Genomic DNA, 24,848 nt, shown 5'->3' with positions numbered 1-24,848 from the left:
ACAGACGTCTCATTTTAATTGTTTCCTATGGGAAATACATTTTTGGGATACACACTTTTCGCCTTACACACACTGTCTGGGAACCAATTCAGTTCCTAAGCCAAGGTATCACTGTATCTTTAAAAATAAAACTACACATTTGATTCTTTCTTTGATTCCCATGAAGGGAGTCGAAGAATAAAACCCCCTTTTCCGGCGCGGCGCGTGTGACGTCATGGACGGGGGCGTGGTGTAGGATCGTCAAACAAACAACAGCAGGAGCTGCTGCCCGAATAGCTTTTGTGAGCAGTTCTGGCGGGAGTAAAATGGTCCCGATGGATTCTGGTCGCGTTGGACCCCCACGTTGACGAGGACCAGGCGGCCGCTTGCTCAACGCGGCGTCCTCATCGGTCTCCGAGAGCTTCGTCCACAAACGACGTCGCCCGCGGGCGCTTCGGCTGGCTGGCTAACTAGCTAGCTTAACATCAGTCGCGCGCTCCCCAGGACGCACCGGAGCTAAAGTTCCATTTGGCGACGAGGTGACCGGAACCGGGCCCGCCTTGCTCGCCGTCTTGGTACTTGGAGAGGAACGGCGGAGCGAGCTACTCCGTCAAGCTAGCCGACGCGAGCCAAGTGCGGCTAGCCTCTTTGTTTCCTCCTCCGGTGAGCTAGCTTAGCCACATTGAGCCTTGTTCAGACAGCATCTTCGTCGCTAAACAATCGTGCACTGGTGACCTTGGACGCGTCGTCATGGACCTGATCGTCTCCGGCGTCTTGGTCCTCTTGGCCGCCGGTGAGTTGACGCCGCCGCGTTTTGCTTTGGCTACCTTGTTATCAAGCTGGTTGTCTTGCTATTTAGCTAGCTATTGTATCTCTTAGCTATGTAGCTATCTATTGGCTATCCATCCGCTAGGTATTAACCAGTGACGTGCGGTGAGGTTCATGGCTGGTGAGGCACTGACGTCATCACAGTCAGATTTACAAACATGTCAAAGTCAGCTTTATTGTCAAATATGCTAATATGCATGACATACGGCACAGATGAAATTAATGTCATCTCTGACCCAGCGTGCAAGGCACTAATAACGTGGCTAAAAAGACATACAATTGACAACAGACAATACAAGTCATTTCTGAATGTAAAGTGAGGTAGTGTCGTATGTAAAGTGAGGTAGTGTCGTATGTAAAGTGAGGTAGTGACGTATGTAAAGTGACGTAATGTAGTGCATGCACATGCAAGAACAAACAACAAGAAAGGGTTGAAGTGAGGTCTTGCAGAAAAAATGAGAAAGAACAAAAAATAGAGTTCAGGATAATAGTACAGCGTGTAGTGTGTCCTCAGAGTGAACTCTACAGAGTAGCTTATTCACCATTTGATTGGCAACAGTTAACGCGTTTTGTTTAAATTGTCATGTCAGCATTCTTTAGATGAACTGTAGCATAGAAAAAAAGAATTAAAAAAAGAACGTTATCGTGTTGCCTTTACTTGTAAATGAAGTCCATGCGCTGCTTCTTCTGAAGAAAGGCATCTATACCTTCTTTGTAGAAGCCTTCCTTATCTTTTTTCAGTTTTAAAAGTCTCTCTATTTCTTTCAATTTCGATATGTAATCCTCCATTCTGAAAATAAGGCCAAGCAACACAAAAAAATGATTGGATGGTTGCACTTAACTTGCTAACTGTTCACTAATTCTATTATTCTGCAGCCAGGGAGGCGCAAGAATCCCTGTAGTCACCAGCGCCCCCTGTCATGCGGCAGGAGAACTGTCGCCTCACCTATGCACACCGTTTTGATTAAAATAAAATAAACACTGTTGTTCAGTGTTTATAATGTACACTGACTGTACATTATATCAGAATCAGAATCATCTTTATTGCATCTATATACACCAGCTAAAGTGTAGACATTTAGTTCATATACTAAAAGTGTTTGAACACTTTAATCGCGATATGCAGAGGGACAGCAATGCCGTCTCACTGCAGAGCAAGCCAGCACAGTAAGCATAGTCGTTGCGCAATCCACGGTGAGGCTCAGCCGGCTGCTGCCTCACTGCTCGTCTCCACTTAGTATTTGAACGGTAAATGTGAAAATTCAGCGATTTTGAAAAAAAAAATGGTGAAGTGAAATGGAAAAGAACGTTAGAGTACAAATCACTAAATAAATATAACTGTTTAATTTATTTTGTCATTTTATATTTCCATGATGACAGGTGAGGCACAGCCTCACCTGCCTCCCCTGACTGCATGTCACTGGTATTAGCTATCTATTCGCTGGCTCATGGCATTATTATTATTATTGTTATTATTATTATTATGATTATTATTATTTAAGTGCTCCGTCTGTGCAGGATGCGCGGGAGCTTCTCAAGGGAACGAAAACGTCTTGGTGTCCGGGATTTCCAACGGTGAGTGTGAGGCCGCGGGCGGGCGTCGGGTCAGAAGCGGCCCGTCCTCACCCCGCGCCACTTTCAGCGTGCGGCGACTCGTCGGAGCTTCTGCGGGCGTCCAGCGGGGTCATCGCCAGTCCCGGTTGGCCCTTCCAGTACCCGGGCCGCCTCAACTGCAGCTGGACCGTCCGAGGGCGACCCGGCGACCTGGTTACCGTCAGGTAAGCGAGTCTTAGCCTCGCTGCCTGCCGCCCCTCGCTGCCACTTGGGCCCGTCTTTCCCCGCAGCTTCCAGGACTTTGACCTGCAGGGGTCGCACCGCTGCTCGTCGGACTGGATGTCCATCAGCAGCTACAAGAACCTGGACGGTCTGCGAGTATGCGGCTCGGCGCTGCCCCCTCCGTACATCTCGTTGCAGGACCGCGTCTGGATCCACTTTCGCTCGGACGAGGCTCTGGCCGGAAAGGGTTTTCGGCTGTCCTACGTCACCGGTGAGCCGGACTTGCTGGCCCGCCTCGGTTTCCATTTTTTGGGCGTACGGTGATACCTCGGTTTACGAACCCCTTGGCTTACGAACTTTTCGGTTTACGAACGTTAAATTGATGAACAGTTTACCTTGGCATACAAACTTTTTCGTGATTCGCACGGAACGTCCCAATGAGTGATGTGTCATTCGCGAACGAGCCCGTTCTCCTAACAAGGAAATGGCAGCCGACCCATTTTTGTCCTCTATTCCCCGCCCCCAGTCTTCGGTTAAAGCTGCATGTGATTGGTCAAGAACGCATCAGTAATGGATACAGAAACACAGGGCTGCAAACATTAAATAGATAGACACAGAGAGAGTGAGGCCGTTCTCCAAACAAGAAAATGGCAGCCGACTTGTTTTTGTCCTCTATTCCCTGCCCCCAGTCTTCAGTTGAAGCCACGTGATTGGTGAAGAACGCAGCAGTGGGGGAGGGGGGGGGGGTACAGAAACACAGGGCTGCAAACATTAAATAGATAGAGAGTGAGGCCATTCTCCAAACAAGAAAATGGCAGCTGACTTGTTTTTGTCCTCTATTCCCCGCCCCCAGTCTTCGGTTAAAGCCATGTGATTCGTCAAGAACGCAGCAGTGGAGGGTGGGGGGGTTAAACATTAAACAGATAGGCAGACGACAGAGACAGAGCGAGAAAGTGGATAGAAAACAGTGAAATTTGGACTCGTGTCAACTTTATTGATAGTTCAAAGGCAGATTGGAGACTGCAAGGTTAAAATATCCCATCAATCAGACTCCACAAATAACCCGCACAAGCCATCTGTACACTTGATGGAAAAAAAGCTATCAACCCAGAACACAATTGATGAGGAACTAGGTAAAATTATAGCAGAGAAGGCACGGCAACTTCACTCGGATATCGTCAAGAGGCAACCTGGAAGTTCGCGTCATCCATTGATGATTTCAAGGCTAGCCACGGATGGTTCGAGAAGTTAAAGCGTCGTACAGGGATTCATAGTGTCATTCGTCACGGTGAGGCAGCACGTTCTTATGGTAAAGCTGCCAAAGCTTATAAGGAATCATTCCTCAAGATGGCCACTCCATTCCATCAAGCCATCAACGACCATCACAAATAGGGCCGATACGACCAGTCAGACTTTAGTTCGCTGACGAAGCCTCTTGGATAGGAGGCGAAACGTCCGAAACCTTCACATTTGTACAGATGACGGCTGAAGAAACCTTCTCATCGATGGACCACTCCTGTACGACTGAGAGCTTACACAGACGACCATTACAAAGGTAAATAAAACTAAACAGAACACGATTGATGAGGAACTAGGTAAAATGATCGCAGAGAAAGCACGGCAACTTCACTCGAATATCGTCAAGAGGCAACCTAGAAGCTCGTCATCCATTGATGATTTCAAGGCTAGCCGCGGATGGTTTGAGAAATTTAATAATAATAATAATAATAATACATTTAATTTACAAGCGCCTTTCTGAACACTCAAGGACACTTTACAACAAAGACAACACACAAAACAGTAAAATCATGCATAAAGCAATAAATAATAAAACAGCATAATAAATTAGACCATGTAAGCAAGTTTAAAGAGGTGGGTTTTCAGGTGAGATTTGAAAGTAGGAAGGGAGTCAATGTTGCGGATGTTGGGTGGAAGTGAGTTCCAGAGTTTAGGAGCGGAGCGGCTGAAAGCTCTGCACCCCATCGTTGTGAGACGGGCAGAGGGCGTGTAGAGGTGGAGGGAGGAAGAGGATCTGAGGGCCCGAGTAGGAACGGAGATTTGAATTAGGTCAGACAGATAGGGGGGGGCAAGGTTATGGATGGCTTTAAATGTAAACAGAAGTATCTTGAATTCAATACGGAGTTTAACAGGGAGCCAGTGGAGCTGTTGGAGGACAGGAGTGATGTGGTGAAATGAGGGGGTTTTTGTGATGATCCGGGCTGAGGAATTTTGGACTAGTTGGAGTTTATGGAGACATTTTTGATTGACCCCGAAAAGAAGTGAATTACAATAATCGATACGGGAGGTGACGAGACTGTGGACGAGGATAGCAGTGGTGTGAGGGGTGAGAGAGGGACGGAGACGATTGATATTGCGGAGGTGAAAATATGCAGACCGGGTTATGTTATTTATGTGGGAGTGAAAAGATAGTGTGCTATCAAGGATGACACCCAGGCTCTTAACCTGAAGGGCGGGGGACACGGTAGAATTGTCAATGGTGAGAGAGAAACTGTTTGCTTTGTGAAGGGTGGATTTTGTACCGACAAGGAGAAGTTCAGTTTTTTCGCTGTTTAGTTTGAGAAAGTTATGAGAAAACCAGGATTTGATTTCTGAGAGGCAAAGTGTAAGGGATGCAGGTGGAAGAGAGGCGTCGGGTTTACTGGAGAGGTAGAGCTGGGTGTCATCCGCGAAGCAGTGAAAATGAATTCCAAATTTGCGGAAGATATCACCAAGGGGAAGAAGGTATATAATAAAGAGAAGGGGCCCCAGGACAGAACCTTGGGGCACACCAGAAGACACAGGGGAGGACCGTGAAGGACCCGGCGACCTGGTTACCGTCAGGTAAGCGAGTCTTAGCCTCGCTGCCTGCCGCCCCTCGCTGCCACTTGGGCCCGTCTTTCCCCGCAGCTTCCAGGACTTTGACCTGCAGGGGTCGCACCGCTGCTCGTCGGACTGGATGTCCATCAGCAGCTACAAGAACCTGGACGGTCTGCGAGTATGCGGCTCGGCGCTGCCCCCTCCGTACATCTCGTTGCAGGACCGCGTCTGGATCCACTTTCGCTCGGACGAGGCTCTGGCCGGAAAGGGTTTTCGGCTGTCCTACATCATCGGTGAGCCGGACTCGCTGGCCCGCCTCGGTGTCCATTTTTTGGGCGTACGGTGATACCTCGGTTTACGAACCCCTTGGCTTACGAACTTTTCGGTTTACGAACGTTAAATTGATGAAAATGTAACCTTGGCATACAAACTTTTTTGTGATTCACACGGAGCGTCCCAATGAGTGATGTGTCGTTCGCGAACGAGCCCGTTGTCCTAACAAGGAAATTGCAGCCGACCCATTTTAGTCCTCTATTCCCCGCCCCCAGTCTTCATTGAAAGCTGCATGTGATTGGTCAAGAACGCATCAGTAATGGATACAGAAACACAGAGCTGCAAACATTAAATAGATAGACACAGAGAGAGTGAGGCCGTTCTCCAAACAAGAAAATGGCAGCCGACTTGTTTTTGTCCTCTATTCCCCGCCCCCAGTCTTCGGTTAAAGCCACGTGATTGGTGAAGAACGCAGCAGTGGGGGAGGGGGGGTACAGAAACACAGGGCTGCAAACATTAAATAGATAGAGAGTGAGGCCGTTCTCCAAACAAGAAAATGGCAGCTGACTTGTTTTTGTCCTCTATTCCCCGCCCCCAGTCTTCGGTTAAAGCCATGTGATTCGTCAAGAACGCAGCAGTGGAGGGTGGGGGGGTTAAACATTAAACAGATAGGCAGACGACAGAGACAGAGCGAGAAAGTGGATAGAAAACTGAAATTTGGACTCGTGTCAACTTTATTGATAGTTCAAAGGCAGATTGGAGACTGCAAGGTTAAAATATCCCATCAATCAGGCTCCACAAATAACCCGCACAAGCCATCTGTACACTTGATGGAAAAAAAAGCTATCAACCCAGAACACAATTGGTGAGGAACTAGGTAAAATTATCGCAGAGAAAGCACGGCAACTTCACTTGGATATCGTCAAGAGGCAACCTGGAAGTTCGCGTCATCCATTGATGATTTCAAGGCTAGCCACGGATGGTTCGAGAACTTAAAGCGTCGTCATACAGGGATTCATAGTGTCATTCGTCATGGTGAGGCAGCACGTTCTTATGGTAAAGCTGCCAAAGCTTATAAGGAATCATTCCTCAAGATGGCCACTCCATTCCATCAAGCCATCAACGACCATCACAAATAGGGCCGATACGACCAGTCAGACTTTAGTTCGCTGACGAAGCCTCTTGGATAGGAGGCGAAACGTCCGAAACCTTCACATTTGTACAGATGACGGCTGAAGAAACCTTCTCATCGATGGACCACTCCTGTGCGACTGAGAGCTTACACAGACGACCATTACAAAGGTAAATAAAACTAAACAGAACACGATTGATGAGGAACTAGGTAAAATGATCGCAGAGAAAGCACGGCAACTTCACTCGAATATCGTCAAGAGGCAACCTAGAAGCTCGTCATCCATTGATGATTTCAAGGCTAGCCGCGGATGGTTTGAGAAATTTAATAATAATAATAATAATAATACATTTAATTTACAAGCGCCTTTCTGAACACTCAAGGACACTTTACAACAAAGACAACACACAAAACAGTAAAATCATGCATAAAGCAATAAATAATAAAACAGCATAATAAATTAGACCATGTAAGCAAGTTTAAAGAGGTGGGTTTTCAGGTGAGATTTGAAAGTAGGAAGGGAGTCAATGTTGCGGATGTTGGGTGGAAGTGAGTTCCAGAGTTTAGGAGCGGAGCGGCTGAAAGCTCTGCACCCCATCGTTGTGAGACGGGCAGAGGGCGTGTAGAGGTGGAGGGAGGAAGAGGATCTGAGGGCCCGAGTAGGAACGGAGATTTGAATTAGGTCAGACAGATAGGGGGGGGCAAGGTTATGGATGGCTTTAAATGTAAACAGAAGTATCTTGAATTCAATACGGAGTTTAACAGGGAGCCAGTGGAGCTGTTGGAGGACAGGAGTGATGTGGTGAAATGAGGGGGTTTTTGTGATGATCCGGGCTGAGGAATTTTGGACTAGTTGGAGTTTATGGAGACATTTTTGATTGACCCCGAAAAGAAGTGAATTACAATAATCGATACGGGAGGTGACGAGACTGTGGACGAGGATAGCAGTGGTGTGAGGGGTGAGAGAGGGACGGAGACGATTGATATTGCGGAGGTGAAAATATGCAGACCGGGTTATGTTATTTATGTGGGAGTGAAAAGATAGTGTGCTATCAAGGATGACACCCAGGCTCTTAACCTGAAGGGCGGGGGACACGGTAGAATTGTCAATGGTGAGAGAGAAACTGTTTGCTTTGTGAAGGGTGGATTTTGTACCGACAAGGAGAAGTTCAGTTTTTTCGCTGTTTAGTTTGAGAAAGTTATGAGAAAACCAGGATTTGATTTCTGAGAGGCAAAGTGTAAGGGATGCAGGTGGAAGAGAGGCGTCGGGTTTACTGGAGAGGTAGAGCTGGGTGTCATCCGCGAAGCAGTGAAAATGAATTCCAAATTTGCGGAAGATATCACCAAGGGGAAGAAGGTATATAATAAAGAGAAGGGGCCCCAGGACAGAACCTTGGGGCACACCAGAAGACACAGGGGAGGACCGTGAAGTGAATGAGGTAATTTGGATAAACTGTGAGCGGCCAGTGAGGTAGGAGTGAAACCAACTGAGTGGGGTGTGTGTCACGCCTAGAGTGGAGAGTCGGTTGAGCAGGACGGGGTGAGAAATTGTGTCAAAGGCCGCAGATAGATCAAGAAGGATGAGAATAGAGAGGGAGCCGGTATCTGCTGCTATGAGAAGGTCGTTCGTGATTTTTATGAGGGCTGATTCAGTGCTGTGGCGGGGACGGAAACCAGACTGGAATTGTTCGTAGAGGTTATTGTGAGTGAGGTGAGAGTGGAGTTGACAGGCGACGGTTTTTTCGAGAATTTTAGCGATAAATGGAAGATGCGAAATTGGACGTAGGTTATTGAAATCATTGGGATCTGAACCAAGTTTTTTCAGGATTGGTGTTACAGCTGCAGTTTTAAGAGGGACAGGAACAATTCCAGTGGACAGTGAGGAGTGAATAATAGCTGAAATAAAAGGGAGGAGAGCAGGTAGACAAGATTTGATGAGGACAGTAGGGAGGGGGTCAAGTTGACAGGTGGAATTCTTGGACTTGGTGATGAGGTCAGAAAGTAAGGAGGGATGAGGGAGTTCAAAAGACGACAGCAGTTGATAGGGAGTAGGAAGGTTGGGAGAGGGGGGGGATACAGAGGAGCCGAGGTGCTGGTGGATCTTGTTGATCTTTTCAGTGAAAAACAGAAGTAGTGCGTTGCAGGTGTCTGAGGAGTGAAAGTGTGGGGGGAGAGAGATAGGGGGTTGAATGATTTTGTTGTATAGGGAAAACAGAGTCCGTGAATTCCCACTGTTAGCATCAATCAGTCCAGAATAGTATTCCGATTTTGCGCGTGTGATAGAGTCCTTGTAGTGGGTGAGGTGAGCTGTGTACATGTCCTGGTGGGTGGTGAGGCCGGTCTTTCTGTAAAGTCTTTCCAGCTGCCGAGTTTTCGCCTTGGTGGAGCGGAGTTGGGCGGTGAACCAAGGGGCGGATCGAGTGAATTGGACTGACCGGGATTTAACAGGAGCAAGGGTGTTGAGCATGTGTGCAAGGTCCATGTTGTATTGGGAAACAAGTTAATCAGGGGGGGAGTTGTAGTCCGGTTTGAGGTTGGCAGCCATTGCAGTGAGGGTGACAGTGTCAATGTGTTGGATGTTCCGATAAGTGATGATGCGCGGTGGCTTGGGGAGAGAGAGTGTGATGGGAACGTTAAATGAGACGAGGAAATGGTCCGTTACAGGAAGTTCGTTTGCTGTGCAGTTGGCGGGGGTAAAACCACAGCAGCATATTAAGTCCAGGATATGCCCTTTTATATGCGTGGGGAAATCAGAGAATTGGTGTAAGCCAAAACTCTCCAATGAGGAAATAAAGTCTTTGGTGAGGGGATGGGTGGAATTGTCAATGTGTATGTTGAAGTCCCCAAGGATAATAATATTTGGTGACAGAGTGGAGAGGTGTGTGAGAACGGCTGAGAAGTCTTTTAAAAAGTCACGATGTGGTTTAGGGGGACGATATACAGTGGCTATAACTGTGGGAGATGGACCAGAAATTTGACACGCAAGGCATTCAAATGAGAGAAGCGTCGTACAGGGATTCATAGTGTCATGCGTCACGGTGAGGCAGCCAGTTCTGATGATAAAGCTGCCAAAGCTTACAAGGAATCATTCCTCAAGATGGAAGAAAAAGTGAAGAAAATGGTGAAAGAAGAAGGCTGCGTTTCTCATCAAGTGTTTCATGCTGATGAAACCGGCCACTCCATTCCATCAAGCCATCAAGGACCATCACAAAGGTCAATAAAACGACTTTATTATATAGTACAGTTTATTTCTTTAATTATAATACCATAGCACATTTATTATACATAAAATAAGGTCTATTATGTGTAGTTTTACGGTTTTACGGATGGATTATTGTCATTTTAATGGTTTCCTATGGGAAATGTATTTTTGGGGGACACACTTTTTGCCTTACACACTCTGTCTGGGAACCCATTAAGTTCGTAAGCCAAGGCATCACTGTAGCTTCTATTTGGCTCAAGAGCATTGTCGGGTGGCCCGCTTTGGCGACAGGTAAGCCGGACGTGGCCAGCTGCGACGTGGACCAGTTCCACTGCTCCAACGGCAAGTGATAGTTTGCCTGGGTTTTTACCAATCATGAGGAACCGTAAACCATTCATATTCATGCTGAGTATTATCACAGTTATTTTAAATAATACATTCTGACGTTTTGTTGAAATCACATTACCATATAATAATACATTTCATTTATAAACGCCTTTCAAAACTCCCAAGGTCGCTTTACAGTCACGGGATACGTTTTTATGAGGGTGAGCAGCGGCAGCCATATGCGCCAGCGTTCACTCAACCTGGAAGTAACTCAAATACAGTAAAGTCTCGTTATATCGATATTCAAGGGAGTCCGAAAAATATCGATATAACCGGGACTATCGATATATCCGACCCTGTTTGCATGTAATTTTCTCCGTGCGTGCATAGAAATAGTATCGATATAACCGGGACTATCGATATATCCGATATCGATATAACGAGACTTTACTGTAGATCGAAAGCTAGGTAGCTAGCTAATAAATAGCTAATAGATAGCAAGCTAGCTATATAGCTAATATGTTTCCTGACTCAAATAGCTAGCTAATAATTTATATATAGAGAGACCTATCTAGCTGGCTTCCTAGCTATCTATTTGCTATATAGTAACTAGCGTTCACTCAACCTGGAAGTAACTCAAATAGATCGAAAGCTAGGTGGCTAGCTAATAGATAGCAAGCTAGCTATATAGCTAATATGTTTCCTGACTTAAATAGGTGGCTATTAATAATTTATATATAGAGAGACCTATCTAGCTGGCTTCCTAGCTAGCTATATATTTGCTATATAGTAACTAGCGTTCACTCAACCTGGAAGTAACTCAAATAGATCGAAAGCTAGGTGGCTAGCTAATAGATAGCAAGCTAGCTATATAGCTAATATGTTTCCTGACTTAAATAGGTGGCTATTAATAATTTATATATAGAGAGACCTATCTAGCTGGCTTCCTAGCTAGCTATATATTTGCTATATAGTAACTAGCTAGCTAGCGATTAGTTATCTATTCTTTATCTATAATTAATAACTTTATTCTTGATTCTCTCTAACCATCCATTCATTATCTGCTATCTCATTGGTATTTATTAGCTGGCTCGCTAGCTGTCTAGCTGGATGGCTTTCTGGCTGGCTAGCAACCTATCTATCTGTATATCTATTAGTTATATAGCTAGCTGACTTTCTAGCTAGCTAGCTAGCTATTAGCTATCTATAGCTAGCTAGCTTTCTATCTATTTGAGTGACTTCCGGGTTGAGTGAACGCTGGCGCGTGTGGCTGCCGCTGCTCACCCACAGAAAAATTGATCCTAAAGTGACCTTGAGAGTTTTGAAAGGCGCTTAAAGGACAACCGACTTCACTTTTTTGTTTGCTAAGTGACATTAAAAAAACGTTTTATGAGAACGTCTTTTGAGAAACCAATTACTCATGTAAAAAAAAATACAAGATCAAATATTTTTTATTTATATGGCTTTATTTATATGTGCACAGAAAGCATCCACTAACCAGTACTTATGCAAGCCTTGAAGGATAACCGCCGTCACTTTTTTATTTTTTAACTGACACCAGGAAAACGTTTTATAGCATCTAAAATACCCAAAACATGCAGTATGATATTTTTATTCAAATGCAAAACACCAATAAAAATGACTTAAAATGTCCAAAATCTGCAAAAAAAATTGAGCTGCGAATTGGGCATTTTCAGAAAGTCCCGCCCCCAGTTCGTGACGTCACGCCAAGACGTCTTGCATTGCTGGAGAATCAAAACAATGGCGTCAGATTATGAATATGCTTTCTTGTTACACCTCCAATTATGAATATGATTCAAATCGTTCTGAAGAGGAAAGCATACATGTTTGCAATCGATTAAGGAATTTATTCCGGGCCATTTTGAGGCAACATTGGGGGGAAATGTATAACCCAAAAAGAGGCAGAAAATGGCGTCCAAGCTCCTGTGATGAATTAATCAGCCCGTTTCCACAGGCTGATAAATTCCTTCCATGGAGCCTGGTCGCCCTCTTCTGGCGGCTTTTTGGTGCAACACGAGGTTTTCAGACCAAACAAGTACAGCAAAATACATTGACGTGATGGAAGGACTGCTACAATGTGTCTTTTTTTCGGTCAGGGGCGTTCCCTCCGTGACGTCACTTAGGGCATCGTCATCAACTGGAAAACAAGACTTCCTGAATTTTCAGTGCGAGTCTTAAAACGTAAAATATAGCTCTATGCGGTGGAATCTTTGTAAAATACGCACAGTAGAAGTCATTTGAAGCCATTTTACAAATTATGGACACAACTTGTCCGGAGACGTCAGTTGTCCTTTAAAAATGAAATGTATTATTAATACTATTTTCCTTTCCGCCCGGCCGGCCGGCCCAGGTCATCCTGCGTTTCACCGATTTCAAACTGGACGGCACGGGTTACGGCGACTACGTGAAGGTCTACGACGGTCTGGAGGAGGACCCTGGTCGCCTTCTCCGGGTTCTGACGGCCTTGGACTCGCGGGCGCCGGTGGCAGTGGTGTCGTCTTCCGGGCAGTTGCGTGTCCGTTTCTACGCCGACCAGATCAACGCTGCCAGAGGCTTCAACGTCACCTACCAGGTTGTGGGCTCGGGGGGCGGGTGCGAGGGGGGGTCGGCGGGGTTCCGCGCTTCTAAGGTGACCTTTGCCCTCTTGAGGTGGACGGACCAGTTCCCTTGCTTGTCCCGCTACACGCGGATCTACACCTGCTTGCCTCGCAGCCTGCGTTGCGACGGCAGCATCGACTGCCAGGTCAGCTCGGCCTTGACCTCTCGCTCGCCGGGCGGTCCTCACCTCTCCTCTCCTCGCTTCTTTCAGGACCTGGGCGATGAAATCGACTGCCGAGCGGCCAATTGCGGGGAACGGTTGGGGAACTTTTACGGGTCCTTCAGCTCTCCAAACTATCCTGACTTGTACCCCCCGGGGAGCAACTGCACCTGGCTGATTGACACCGGAGACCACAGGAAGGTAGCGTTAAAAACGGCCATGCTACAGGGATGAGAAGTTTCCGTCCATCGGCGGATTTCCGACTTTTTCAGACCAAAATGACCAGATCAAACTTCTTGCGTTTTTGCTGTTCATTTCCTGTTTCGGCTCAATATACTTCTGTGAGAGGCAGCAGAAAGCAAGTGTCCAAGCTAATGAGCAGTATGCATGCTAGGTAGCATTAACCTTGCTTACGAACCCGACAAGTTGACTTTAATTCTGATAGTTTGCCTGGGTTTTTACCAATCATGAGGAACCGTAAACCATTCATATTCATGCTGAGTATTATCACAGTTATTTTAAATAATACATTCTGACGTTTTGTTGAAATCACATTACCATATAATAATACATTTCATTTATAAACGCCTTTCAAAACTCCCAAGGTCGCTTTACAGTCACGGGATACGTTTTTATGAGGGTGAGCAGCGGCAGCCATATGCGCCAGCGTTCACTCAACCTGGAAGTAACTCAAATACAGTAAAGTCTCGTTATATCGATATTCAAGGGAGTCCGAAAAATATCGATATAACCGGGACTATCGATATATCCGACCCTGTTTGCATGTAATTTTCTCCGTGCGTGCATAGAAATAGTATCGATATAACCGGGACTATCGATATATCCGATATCGATATAACGAGACTTTACTGTAGATCGAAAGCTAGGTAGCTAGCTAATAAATAGCTAATAGATAGCAAGCTAGCTATAAAAAAAAAAAAAAAAAAAAAAAAAAAAAAAAAAAAAAAAAAAAAAAAAAAAAAAAAAAAAAAAAAAAAAAAAAAAAAAAAAAAAAAAAAAAAAAAAAAAAAAAAAAAAAAAAAAAAAAAAAAAAAAAAAAAAAAAAAAAAAAAAAAAAAAAAAAAAAAAAAAAAAAAAAAAAAAAAAAAAAAAAAAAAAAAAAAAAAAAAAAAAAAGGGGGGGGGGGGGGGGGGGGGGGGGGGGGGGGGGGGGGGGGGGGGGGGGGGGGGGGGGGGGGGGGGGGGGGGGGGGGGGGGGGGGGGGGGGGGGGGGGGGGGGGGGGGGGGGGGGGGGGGGGGGGGGGGTGACCTTGAGAGTTTTGAAAGGCGCTTAAAGGACAACCGACTTCACTTTTTTGTTTGCTAAGTGACATTAAAAAAACGTTTTATGAGAACGTCTTTTGAGAAACCAATTACTCATGTAAAAAAAAATACAAGATCAAATATTTTTTATTTATATGGCTTTATTTATATGTGCACAGAAAGCATCCACTAACCAGTACTTATGCAAGCCTTGAAGGATAACCGCCGTCACTTTTTTATTTTTTAACTGACACCAGGAAAACGTTTTATAGCATCTAAAATACCCAAAACATGCAGTATGATATTTTTATTCAAATGCAAAACACCAATAAAAATGACTTAAAATGTCCAAAATCTGCAAAAAAAATTGAGCTGCGAATTGGGCATTTTCAGAAAGTCCCGCCCCCAGTTCGTGACGTCACGCCAAGACGTCTTGCATTGCTGGAGAATCAAAACAATGGCGTCAGATTATGAATATGCTTTCTTGTTACACCTCCAATTATGAATATGATTCAAATCGTTCTGAAGAGGAAAGCATACATGTTTGCAATCGATTAAGGAATTTATTCCGGGCCATTTTGAGGCAACATTGGGGGGAAATGTATAACCCAAAAAGAGGCAGAAAATGGCGTCCAAGCTCCTGTGATGAATTAATCAGCCCGTTTCCACAGGCTGATAAATTCCTTCCATGGAGCCTGGTCGCCCTCTTCTGGCGGCTTTTTGGTGCAACACGAGGTTTTCAGACCAAACAAGTACAGCAAAATACATTGACGTGATGGAAGGACTGCTACAATGTGTCTTTTTTTCGGTCAGGGGCGTTCCCTCCGTGACGTCACTTAGGGCATCGTCATCAACTGGAAAACAAGACTTCCTGAATTTTCAGTGCGAGTCTTAAAACGTAAAATATAGCTCTATGCGGTGGAATCTTTGTAAAATACGCACAGTAGAAGTCATTTGAAGCCATTTTACAAATTATGGACACAACTTGTCCGGAGACGTCAGTTGTCCTTTAAAAATGAAATGTATTATTAATACTATTTTCCTTTCCGCCCGGCCGGCCGGCCCAGGTCATCCTGCGTTTCACCGATTTCAAACTGGACGGCACGGGTTACGGCGACTACGTGAAGGTCTACGACGGTCTGGAGGAGGACCCTGGTCGCCTTCTCCGGGTTCTGACGGCCTTGGACTCGCGGGCGCCGGTGGCAGTGGTGTCGTCTTCCGGGCAGTTGCGTGTCCGTTTCTACGCCGACCAGATCAACGCTGCCAGAGGCTTCAACGTCACCTACCAGGTTGTGGGCTCGGGGGGCGGGTGCGAGGGGGGGTCGGCGGGGTTCCGCGCTTCTAAGGTGACCTTTGCCCTCTTGAGGTGGACGGGTTCTGCCTGCCCTGGGAGGTTCCCTGCGGGGGCAGCTGGGGCTGCTACACGGAGCGGCAGCGCTGCGACGGCTACTGGCACTGCCCCAACGGCCGTGACGAGTCCAACTGCTCGGCGTGCCGGCGCGACGAGTTCCCCTGCTCGCCAAACGGAGCCTGCTATCCCGGATCGGACCGCTGCAACTACCAGAACCGCTGCCCCAACGGCTCGGACGAGAAGAACTGCTTGTTCTGTCAGCCCGGAAACTTCCACTGCAAGGTTTTTTTCGCCGCCGTCGCCCGTCCTCGGCGCCAAACGCTCACTGTCCGTGGCTGTTGTGCACGCAGAACAACCGTTGCGTGTTTGAGTCGTGGGTGTGCGATGCCCAGGACGACTGCGGCGATGGCAGCGACGAGGACGACTGTCCGGTGGTGGTGCCGACGCGGGTGATCACAGCCGCCGTCATCGGGAGCCTGGTTTGCGGCCTGCTGCTGGTCATCGCGCTGGGGTGCACCTGTAAACTCTACTCGCTGCGCCTGTTTGAACGCAGGTGAGCGAGCGCCCGCCCGTGAGGGCTTGCCCCTTTTGGCGTTGGGCACGCCGCCAGCCGCCTCTGCCGTCTCGTGATGGGAATTCCGGCTCTTTTCAGAGAGCCGGTTCTTTTGGCTCAGCGTTCACTCAACCTAGAAGTAACTCAAATAGATCGAAAGCTAGGTAGCTAGCTAATAAATAGCTAATAGATAGCAAGCTAGCTATATAGCTAATATGTTTCCTGGCTCAAATAGCTAGCTAATAATTTATATATAGAGAGACCTATCTAGCTGGCTTCCTAGCTATCTATTTGCTATATAGTAACTAGCGTTCACTCAACCTGGAAGTAACTCAAATAGATCGAAAGCTAAGTAGCTAGCTAATAGATAGCAAGCTAGCTATATAGCTAATATGTTTCCTGACTTAAATAGGTGGCTATTAATAATTTATATATAGAGAGACCTATCTAGCTGGCTTCCTAGCTAGCTATATATTTGCTATATAGTAACTAGCTAGCTAGCGATTAGTTATCTATTCTTTATCAATAATTAATAACTTTATTCTTGATTCTCTCTAACCATCCATTCATTATCTGCTATCTCATTGGTATTTATTAGCTGGCTCGCTAGCTGTCTAGCTGGATGGCTTTCTGGCTGGCTAGCAACCTATCTGTATATCTATTAGTTATATAGCTAGCTGACTTTCTAGCTAGCTAGCTATTAGCTATCTATAGCTAGCTAGCTTTCTATCTATTTGAGTGACTTCCGGGTTGAGTGAACGCTGGCGCGTGTGGCTGCCACTGCTCACCCACAGAAAAATTGATCCTAAAGTGACCTTGAGAGTTTTGAAAGGCGCTTAAAGGACAACCGACTTCACTTTTTTGTTTGCTAAGTGACATTAAAAAAACGTTTTATGAGAACGTCTTTTGAGAAACCAATTACTCATGTAAAAAAAAATACAAGATCAAATATTTTTTATTTATATGGCTTTATTTATATGTGCACAGAAAGCATCCACTAACCAGTACTTATGCAAGCCTTGAAGGATAACCGCCGTCACTTTTTTATTTTTTAACTGACACCAGGAAAACGTTTTATAGCATCTAAAATACCCAAAACATGCAGTATGATATTTTTATTCAAATGCAAAACACCAATAAAAATGACTTAAAATGTCCAAAATCTGCAAAAAAAATTGAGCTGCGAATTGGGCATTTTCAGAAAGTCCCGCCCCCAGTTCGTGACGTCACGCCAAGACGTCTTGCATTGCTGGAGAATCAAAACAATGGCGTCAGATTATGAATATGCTTTCTTGTTACACCTCCAATTATGAATATGATTCAAATCGTTCTGAAGAGGAAAGCATACATGTTTGCAATCGATTAAGGAATTTATTCCGGGCCATTTTGAGGCAACATTGGGGGGAAATGTATAACCCAAAAAGAGGCAGAAAATGGCGTCCAAGCTCCTGTGATGAATTAATCAGCCCGTTTCCACAGGCTGATAAATTCCTTCCATGGAGCCTGGTCGCCCTCTTCTGGCGGCTTTTTGGTGCAACACGAGGTTTTCAGACCAAACAAGTACAGCAAAATACATTGACGTGATGGAAGGACTGCTACAATGTGTCTTTTTTTCGGTCAGGGGCGTTCCCTCCGTGACGTCACTTAGGGCATCGTCATCAACTGGAAAACAAGACTTCCTGAATTTTCAGTGCGAGTCTTAAAACGTAAAATATAGCTCTATGCGGTGGAATCTTTGTAAAATACGCACAGTAGAAGTCATTTGAAGCCATTTTACAAATTATGGACACAACTTGTCCGGAGACGTCAGTTGTCCTTTAAAAATGAAATGTATTATTAATACTATTTTCCTTTCCGCCCGGCCGGCCGGCCCAGGTCATCCTGCGTTTCACCGATTTCAAACTGGACGGCACGGGTTACGGCGACTACGTGAAGGTCTACGACGGTCTGGAGGAGGACCCTGGTCGCCTTCTCCGGGTTCTGACGGCCTTGGACTCGCGGGCGCCGGTGGCAGTGGTGTCGTCTTCCGGGCAGTTGCGTGTCCGTTTCTACGCCGACCAGATCAACGCTGCCAGAGGCTTCAACGTCACCTACCAGGTTGTGGGCTCGGGGGGCGGGTGCGAGGGGGGGTCGGCGGGGTTCCGCGCTTCTAAGGTGACCTTTGCCCTCTTGAGGTGGACGGGTTCTGCCTGCCCTGGGAGGTTCCCTGCGGGGGCAGCTGGGGCTGCTACACGGAGCGGCAGCGCTGCGACGGCTACTGGCACTGCCCCAACGGCCGTGACGAGTCCAACTGCTCGGCGTGCCGGCGCGACGAGTTCCCCTGCTCGCCAAACGGAGCCTGCTATCCCGGATCGGACCGCTGCAACTACCAGAACCGCTGCCCCAACGGCTCGGACGAGAAGAACTGCTTGTTCTGTCAGCCCGGAAACTTCCACTGCAAGGTTTTTTCGCCGCCGTCGCCCGTCCTCGGCGCCAAACGCTCACTGTCCGTGGCTGTTGTGCACGCAGAACAACCGTTGCGTGTTTGAGTCGTGGGTGTGCGATGCCCAGGACGACTGCGGCGATGGCAGCGACGAGGACGACTGTCCGGTGGTGGTGCCGACGCGGGTGATCACAGCCGCCGTCATCGGGAGCCTGGTTTGCGGCCTGCTGCTGGTCATCGCGCTGGGGTGCACCTGTAAACTCTACTCGCTGCGCCTGTTTGAACGCAGGTGAGCGAGCGCCCGCCCGTGAGGGCTTGCCCCTTTTGGCGTTGGGCACGCCGCCAGCCGCCTCTGCCGTCTCGTGATGGGAATTCCGGCTCTTTTCAGAGAGCCGGTTCTTTTGGCTCGGCTCACTAAAAAGATCCGGCTCTTTTGGCTCCCAAATGGCTCCCCCCTTTTTTGTTGCTTAAATTAATTAACTACCAAAAATCATGTAAAATCATGTGAGAAACCAATTACTCATGTAAAAAAAATACAAGATCAAATATTTTTTATTTATATGGCTTCATTTATATGTGCACAGAGAGCATCCACTAACCAGTACATGTTACTTATGCAAGCCTTAAAGGACAACCAACGTCACTTTTTTAACTGACACCATAAAAACGTTTTATAGCATCTAAAATACCCAAAACACGCAGTATGATATTTTTATTCAAATGCAAAACACCAATAAAAATGACTTCAAGTGTCCAAAATCTGAAAAAAATTGAGCTGCGAATTGGGCATTTTCAGAAAGTCCCGCCCCCAGTTCCTGATGTCACGCTAAGACGTCTTGCATTGCTGGAGAATCACAACAATGGCTTCAGATTCGGAGAATATGCTTTCTTGTTCCTCATCCAGTTATGAATATGATTCAAATAGTTCTGAAGAAGAAAGCATACATGTTTGCAATCGATTAAAGAATTTATTTGTGCCATTTTGAGGCAACATTGGGGAAAATCTCTCACCCAAAAAAAGAGGCACAAAATGGCAACATCCTGTGGACACCTCCGTTTACACAGGCTGATAAATTCCTTATATGGCGCTTGGACGCCCTCTTCTGGCCTTCTGGCGGCTTTTGGGTGCAACACGAGGTCCCCAGACCAAACAAGTACAGCAAAATACATTGACGTGATGGAAGGACTGCTACAATGTGTCTTTTTTACGGTCAAGGGGGGTCCTTTAGTGACGTCACGTACGGACTCGTCGCCGTTATGCTTAGAATATCTTGTTTTCTATCCTTTCACTCCCACCCTAACCCCATCCCTCTTCAATTGCTGCTGTGGACTGCAAATTTCCCCATTGCGGGACGAATAAAGGTATTCTGATTCTGATTCTGATTCAACTCAAAAACAAGACTTCCTGAATATTCAGTGTGAGTCCTAAAAGGTAAAATATAGCTATATGCGGTGGAATCTTTGTAAAATACGCTCAGTAGAAGTCATTTGAAGCCATTTTACAAATTATGGACACAACTTGTCCGGAGACGTCGGTTGTCCTTTAAACATACTCATAAACCTTAAACATACTTATATAAGCCTGAAACATAGATTCCATTCAAAATTAAGCACTGAAGCAACATGCGAACAAATTCACCTTACGAACCCGTGATGGGAATTCCGGCTCCTTTCAGAGAGCCGATTCTTTTGGCTCCGCGCACTAAAAAGAGGCTCTTTTGGCTCCCAAATGGCTCCTCAGTTTTTTTGTTTGCTTAAATTAATTAACTACCAAAAATTATGTATAATTATGTGAAAAAACAAATTACTCCTGTAAAAAAATACACAATATCAAATATTTTTATTGATATGGCTTGATTTATATGTGTACAGAGTTAGTGGATGCTAACTTTCCCTTTCCCTGTGGTTACTCTGGTCTGATGATCAGCTGTCACTCATTTGTTTTACATATTAATAATGCTATCATCCCAACGAGTAAAATTAATATTTGAATAATAATAACAGCATAATGTGATAACATTTGTCCACCTGTCTACCCCACCTTCTCCTCGCTGTTGCGTGTGTCTGTAATTCTCCCCTCCCTCTTCTACCACGAATCTTGACCAATCGGCTGGCTATCTGTTGGCTATCTATTAGCTAGCTATCTGGCTGGCTATCTGTTAGCTATCTGGTAGCTGGCTGGCTAGTTGTCTGGCTATAGATTGGCTATCTGTTGGCTAGCTGGCTGGTTAGTTGGCTATCTATTAGCTCTCTATTAGCTAGCTAGCTGGCTGGCTATTTATTAGCTATCTAGTGGCTGGCTATTTGGCTGGCTATCTATTGGCTACTTCTTAGCTAGCTGGCTGGTTGGCTATCTGTTGGCTATCTATTAGCTAGCTAGTGTTTTATTTATTTGAGTTATTCCGGGTTGAGTGAACGCTGGCGCGTGTGGCTGCCGCTGCTCACCCACGTAAAAACTGATCCAGTGACTGTAAAGTGACCTTGAGAGTTTTGAAAGGCGCTTAGAAATTAAATGGATTATTATTATTATTATTATTATTATTATTATTATTATTTATTATTAACCGAATTTTGCTGACCATTTTGTGTTTGGGAGGCTTTTACTGAGCGAGTTGCTTGTTCTGTAGCCACAAAGGGACATAAGTCTTGTTGTGCCGGTCCCAAGCCCGGATAAATACAGAGGGTTGTGTCAGGAAGGGCATCCGACGTAAAAGCTTGGCCAAAACAAACATGCGGATCAAACCTCTAAAGATGGAGGACACAGATTTGCTGTGGCGACCCCTTGAAGGGAAAATCCCAAAGGAAAAGAAGAAGAACCGAAGACTGGGGGCGGGGAATAGAGGGGAGAAAAAGTCGGCTCCCATTTCCGGCTCTTTGTTTGGAGCCGGCTCTCTTCATTCACTTCAGAGATCCGGCTCGTCTGCGAATGACACATCACTACTGCCCTCTGCCCTCCTGTGCCTAGGTCGCTTGAGACGCAGTTGTCCAGAGTGGAGGCGGAGCTACTGAGAAGGGAAGCCCCGCCCTCCTACGGCCAGTTGATCGCTCAGGGATTGATTCCGCCTGTGGAGGATTTCCCCGTCTGCTCCGGGAGTCAGGTAAGGACACCGCTTCCGTTTGGGCGTGACGCACCTGTCCCGCCCGGCGCTTTTGACGGCATCAATGCCTTCAGGCATCGGTCCTGGAGAACCTGCGCCTGGCGGTCCGTTCTCAGCTCGGCTTCACGTCGCTCCGCCTCCCCTCCGCCGGTCGCCGCAGCAACCTGTGGCGCGGCCTCTTCTCCCGCTCGCGCCGCTCGGGGTCCTTGGCCCTGGTGACCGCCGACCCGGAGGGCGGCGGCGCGGCGACCTCGGTTTCCGAGCCGCCGGATTCGGACGACACGGACACGGAAAGCGGCGTCGGGGCGGCGGGCGGTCCCGTAGCAGCCTTGCCCCACAAGAGCCCGTCTGCCGCGGCGACCTCTGTGACCTCCGCGCCCCCGGCGCCCGGCCCGAGCCCAGTCCCGGGCGAAGTCGCGACCGATCCGGCGGTGGAAACGTCCGATCCGGGCGCCGGGCGTCACGACGGCTCTTCGCGCCTCCCGACCCCTCCCGCCTCCGCTCTGCGCCGCCTCACCCGAAACCTGCGGCGCCTCGCCAGAAATCTGGTGACGACGGGTCTGGGCCAGCCCCGCCAGACTCGGGCCAGTCACAGTCCGCTCCACCAGGTGCACGCGGGGAGGGGCGCGGCGCAGTCGGCGGAGCGCCGCGGGAGTGCGGACCAAGAAGAAGACGTGGAACTATTAATCCCGGAGCCGTCGCCCGGCGAGCTCCACCGGCCGCTCCTAGACCCGCCGCGTCCCGGACCTTGCCGACACTGCGGCAAAGTCCACACCGCTCAGGTCCCCGACTCGTGCCTGGACGTCGGAGGCAAGGTGGAGAGCAGCGACGACGAGCTGCTTCAGCTAAGCTAACGAGCGGCTTGTGAAGGACAATGTCATCCCAGACCTGCAGACCCCAGACTCCTTTGTCCTGCCCCCCTTCCCACATTTGCTCCGAGGCTGCAAACGCACCCGGTTGACCCCCCGCGGGTGAGCATTCCGTCCTTCTCCGGGCAGAGAGCCGGACTTTTCTTTTCTGGTTTATTTTGCGTTCAAGAGTTTGGTACCTCGTCTATTTATTGTTCCTGTTCTTCAAATTGTCACGTTCTTTGGCCTGCATGATCACTTGGTGGTTTTTTTCCAAGGGCCTTATTAAACTTTGAAATCCCTCCTTTGTTATTGCCAAATAAAGAGCAAAAGGTCGGACCGCCGTTCAACACCTAAAACCAGTGTCTGAAATAACGTCTGCCCGGACGCCCGGGGGGCGTGCAACTTTTACATTGGGCGTACAACTTACAAAACTTACAAAACGGCCTGCGTGGCCCACCACTTTTCCAAGAAAAAAGTTGTTGTTTTTTCAAATCAAACGTTTGCTTTATTCAATAAAGCAAACGTTCGGACAAAGATTTTGAAATCAGAATAAATATTCCGATTTTGTTTAGGAAATTTCACAATTTCGGTTCGTTTGTCAATTTGCATACTCGACGCGACAGCCAATCAAAAGCCTGCTTCGTGCTTCCGGACTTTCCAGAGTGTTGTAATAATAATAACAATAATAATAATAATAATACATTCCATTTGTAAGCGCCTTTCAAAACTCTCAAGGTCACTTTACAGTCACAGGATCCATTTTTATGTGGGTGAGCAGCGGCAGCCACACGCGCCAGCGTTCACTCAACCCGGAAGTAACTCAAATAGATAGATAGCTAATAGCTAGCCAGCTAGATAGCTCTATAGCTAGCTATAGAGCTGGCCAGGGAGCTAGATAGTAAATAGCTAGCTAGATAAATAAATCAAGAAATATTCACACTGATTGATTTCCTCCCCTGTCACCCTCTTGATTTTGATTTCCCTCCTGTCCCTGATTCTAATTATATTTGCGTATCATTTTCCAAAGTAGATGCACAGAACCTCAGCCCCAGAAGAAACATTCAAAAGAAGCTAACAAAATTTATGACGCTCCATAACGTGTGTCCATCATGGAAAGAGGAGTTCACGTGGCTTGTAGCAGACGACGCAACGCAAACATTGCATTGTGAAACATGACCAACAGTGTATGGACAAACGACAACTGGGGGAAAATCATCAGCAAGGGAGATTTACCATCAATTAAGCAAGGGAGCATTTGTGGTAGGTACATCCTTCATAAAAACAATCCTTAATACTTTGCAACAATGTTTTTTTTTTTTGCGATTAGTCGTCTTATTGTGTTTCAAGTTGTGAAAAATGAGGGCAGGCAACTTTATGGCCGTGCAGGCAACTTTTCAGAGTTGTCTGCCCTGGTGTCCGCTAACTTTTTATCATGAGTTTCAGACACTGCCAAAACCCTTCTAAAAAGAGCAACCTCTGGCTTGTGGTACCATCAAGTCCGACGGTACCGTTTGCCCACAGACTCGGAGCAAAAGACCATTGGCGGTTGCGACCCCAACGGGGTATAAAAGAGACAAAGACACAACGGCCAATGCATCGGGTGGCGTTTGCGGGTTGCAGAAAATTGGAACCTGGACACGTGTAACATCGCCAATCTTTATTTACACAGCTGAACCACCAGATAACACTCGCGTTGCTTTTGTTGACTTGTTTGCTCCTCTTTAGCTAGTGGGCTAATCCTCAGCGTGAGGTCACGTGACTGTCCATGAAGTTGAGGTCACGTGACTGTCCGGGAAGTTGAGGTCACGTGACTGTCCGGGAAGTTGAGGACATGTGACTGTCCGGGAAGTTGAGGACACGTGACTGTCCATGAAGTTGAGGTCACGTGATTGTCTGGAAAGTTGAGGTCACGTGACTGTCCGGGAAGTTGAGGTCACGTGACTGTACATGAAGTTGAGGTCACGTGACTGTCCGGGAAGTTGAGGTCACGTGACTGTCCGGGAAGTTGAGGACACGTGACTGTCCGGGAAGTTGAGGACATGTGACTGTCCGGGAAGTTGAGGACACGTGACTGTCCATGAAGTTGAGGTCACGTGACTGTACGGGAAGTTGAGGACACGTGACTGTCCGGGAAGTTGAGGACACGTGACTGTCCATGAAGTTGAGGACACGTGACTGTCCGGGACGTTGAGGACACG

General features: G+C 47.0%; 1 protein-coding gene across 1 annotated transcript; it reads left to right on the top strand.

Moving 5' to 3' along the window:
* The first annotated feature begins 207 nt into the window (after nt 1–207).
* Nucleotides 208–23,006, top strand: lrp12 (low density lipoprotein receptor-related protein 12). Its single transcript, XM_088986878.1, has 14 exons — nt 208–772; nt 2,326–2,382; nt 2,450–2,585; nt 2,652–2,854; nt 10,299–10,353; nt 11,818–11,842; nt 12,706–12,947; nt 13,005–13,098; nt 13,165–13,314; nt 15,443–15,664; nt 15,742–16,008; nt 16,077–16,279; nt 21,667–21,799; nt 21,874–23,006. The coding sequence occupies exons 1-14, from the start codon at nt 730–732 to the stop codon at nt 22,651–22,653; spliced, it is 2,610 nt and encodes an 869-aa protein (XP_088843004.1). The 5' UTR covers nt 208–729; the 3' UTR covers nt 22,654–23,006.
* Nucleotides 23,007–24,848: the final 1,842 nt, after the last annotated feature.

This window comes from Hippocampus bargibanti, linkage group LG20 (genome assembly GCF_051943395.1).
Source record: "Hippocampus bargibanti isolate YZ-2025 linkage group LG20, ASM5194339v1, whole genome shotgun sequence".
NCBI classification, from domain to species: Eukaryota; Metazoa; Chordata; class Actinopteri; order Syngnathiformes; family Syngnathidae; genus Hippocampus; species Hippocampus bargibanti.
The sequence above is the reverse complement of the archived record's forward strand: the minus strand, read 5'-3'. Positions and strand labels throughout refer to the sequence as shown.